The sequence below is a fragment of the Mus caroli genome, chromosome 5 (genome assembly GCF_900094665.2).
Source record: "Mus caroli chromosome 5, CAROLI_EIJ_v1.1, whole genome shotgun sequence".
Taxonomy (NCBI): Eukaryota; Metazoa; Chordata; class Mammalia; order Rodentia; family Muridae; genus Mus; species Mus caroli.
In genome coordinates, this window is record NC_034574.1 from 127,750,159 (window position 1) to 127,751,240 (window position 1,082).

At 56.3% G+C, this 1,082-nt stretch overlaps 1 protein-coding gene across 1 annotated transcript in view; it reads left to right on the top strand.

Annotated features, from left to right (window-relative positions):
* Mettl27 (methyltransferase like 27) overlaps positions 1-1,082 on the top strand; it is an 8,816-nt gene that overhangs the window by 417 nt on the left and 7,317 nt on the right. Inside the window, exons 2-3 of the mRNA XM_029477803.1 lie at positions 11-99; positions 667-795. Coding sequence (XP_029333663.1) covers positions 11-99; positions 667-795 — 218 coding nt within the window. The remainder of the gene's footprint in view (positions 1-10; positions 100-666; positions 796-1,082) is intronic.

The following is a 1,082-nucleotide window of genomic DNA, read 5'->3' on the forward strand; positions in this document are numbered from 1 at the left end:
CTGCCCCAAGTACTGGCCCGGGTCGGAACCTCCCACGGTATCACCGACCTGGCCTGCAAGCTCCGCTTCTATGACGATTGGGCTCCGGAGTATGACCAGGTGAAAGCACGTGGGTCCTCGACTTTTGTGGCTCAGATTCTGTTTTTATGAGCAAAGCTAGAATAGTACCCATGCATCTCAGGGAAACTGGGAGCCGAAAAGAGACCTGGGAGATGTGCTCCTTAGAGAACTGCACCACCCCACCCCCATCCACCCCGCTGACCTGTAAGCAACCCCTTAATTAATCCCGCAATAAACACGGGGAGAGAGCCTGCAGGAGGCGCTATTGAGACATCACTCGGTATAGACAGACCAGCTAAGAGCTGCCACAGTAAGACACCTCAAAGCCGGGCGTGGTGGTGCATGCCTTTAATCCCAGCACTCGGAAGGCAGAGGCAGGCAGATTTCTGAGTTCGAGGTCAGCCTGGTCTACAAAGTGAGTTCCAGGACAGCCAGGGCTACAGAGAAACCCTGTCTCGGGTAAGACACCTCAAGCTCGGGTCTTCTGTTACTGGGGTCCTAGGANGATCTAAACTCTAACACACACAAGCTCAAACTGGCAGAACTTGGGCACCCCATGAGGTGAGTCGTCTAAACACTTTGTTGGACTAAGTGCTATCTCCTCAGGATGTGGCTGCTTTGAAGTACCGAGCCCCATGCCTTGCTGTGGATTGTCTCAGTCGAGCCCTTCGGGGCTCACCCCATGATGCCCTGATCTTGGATGTGGCCTGTGGCACTGGCCTGGTAGCTGTGGAGGTAAGATCTGATACACCATCCTGCCTTCCCTTCAGCACCCAGGACCTCCAACATGCCACTGCTCAATTAGCCCTGAGGCCCTGGATAGTGAATTCTAGGCAGGAGCTCTACCACAGAGCCATGTTCCCAGCCCTCCCTGGGAAATTCTAGGCAGAGGCTCTACCACTGAGCCACGCCCTCAGCCCCTCCCTTGGGGATTCTAGGCAGGGGCTCTACCACTGAGCCACGCCCCCAGCCCCTCCCTGGGGGATTCTAGGCAGGGGCTCTACCACTGAGCCACGCCCCCA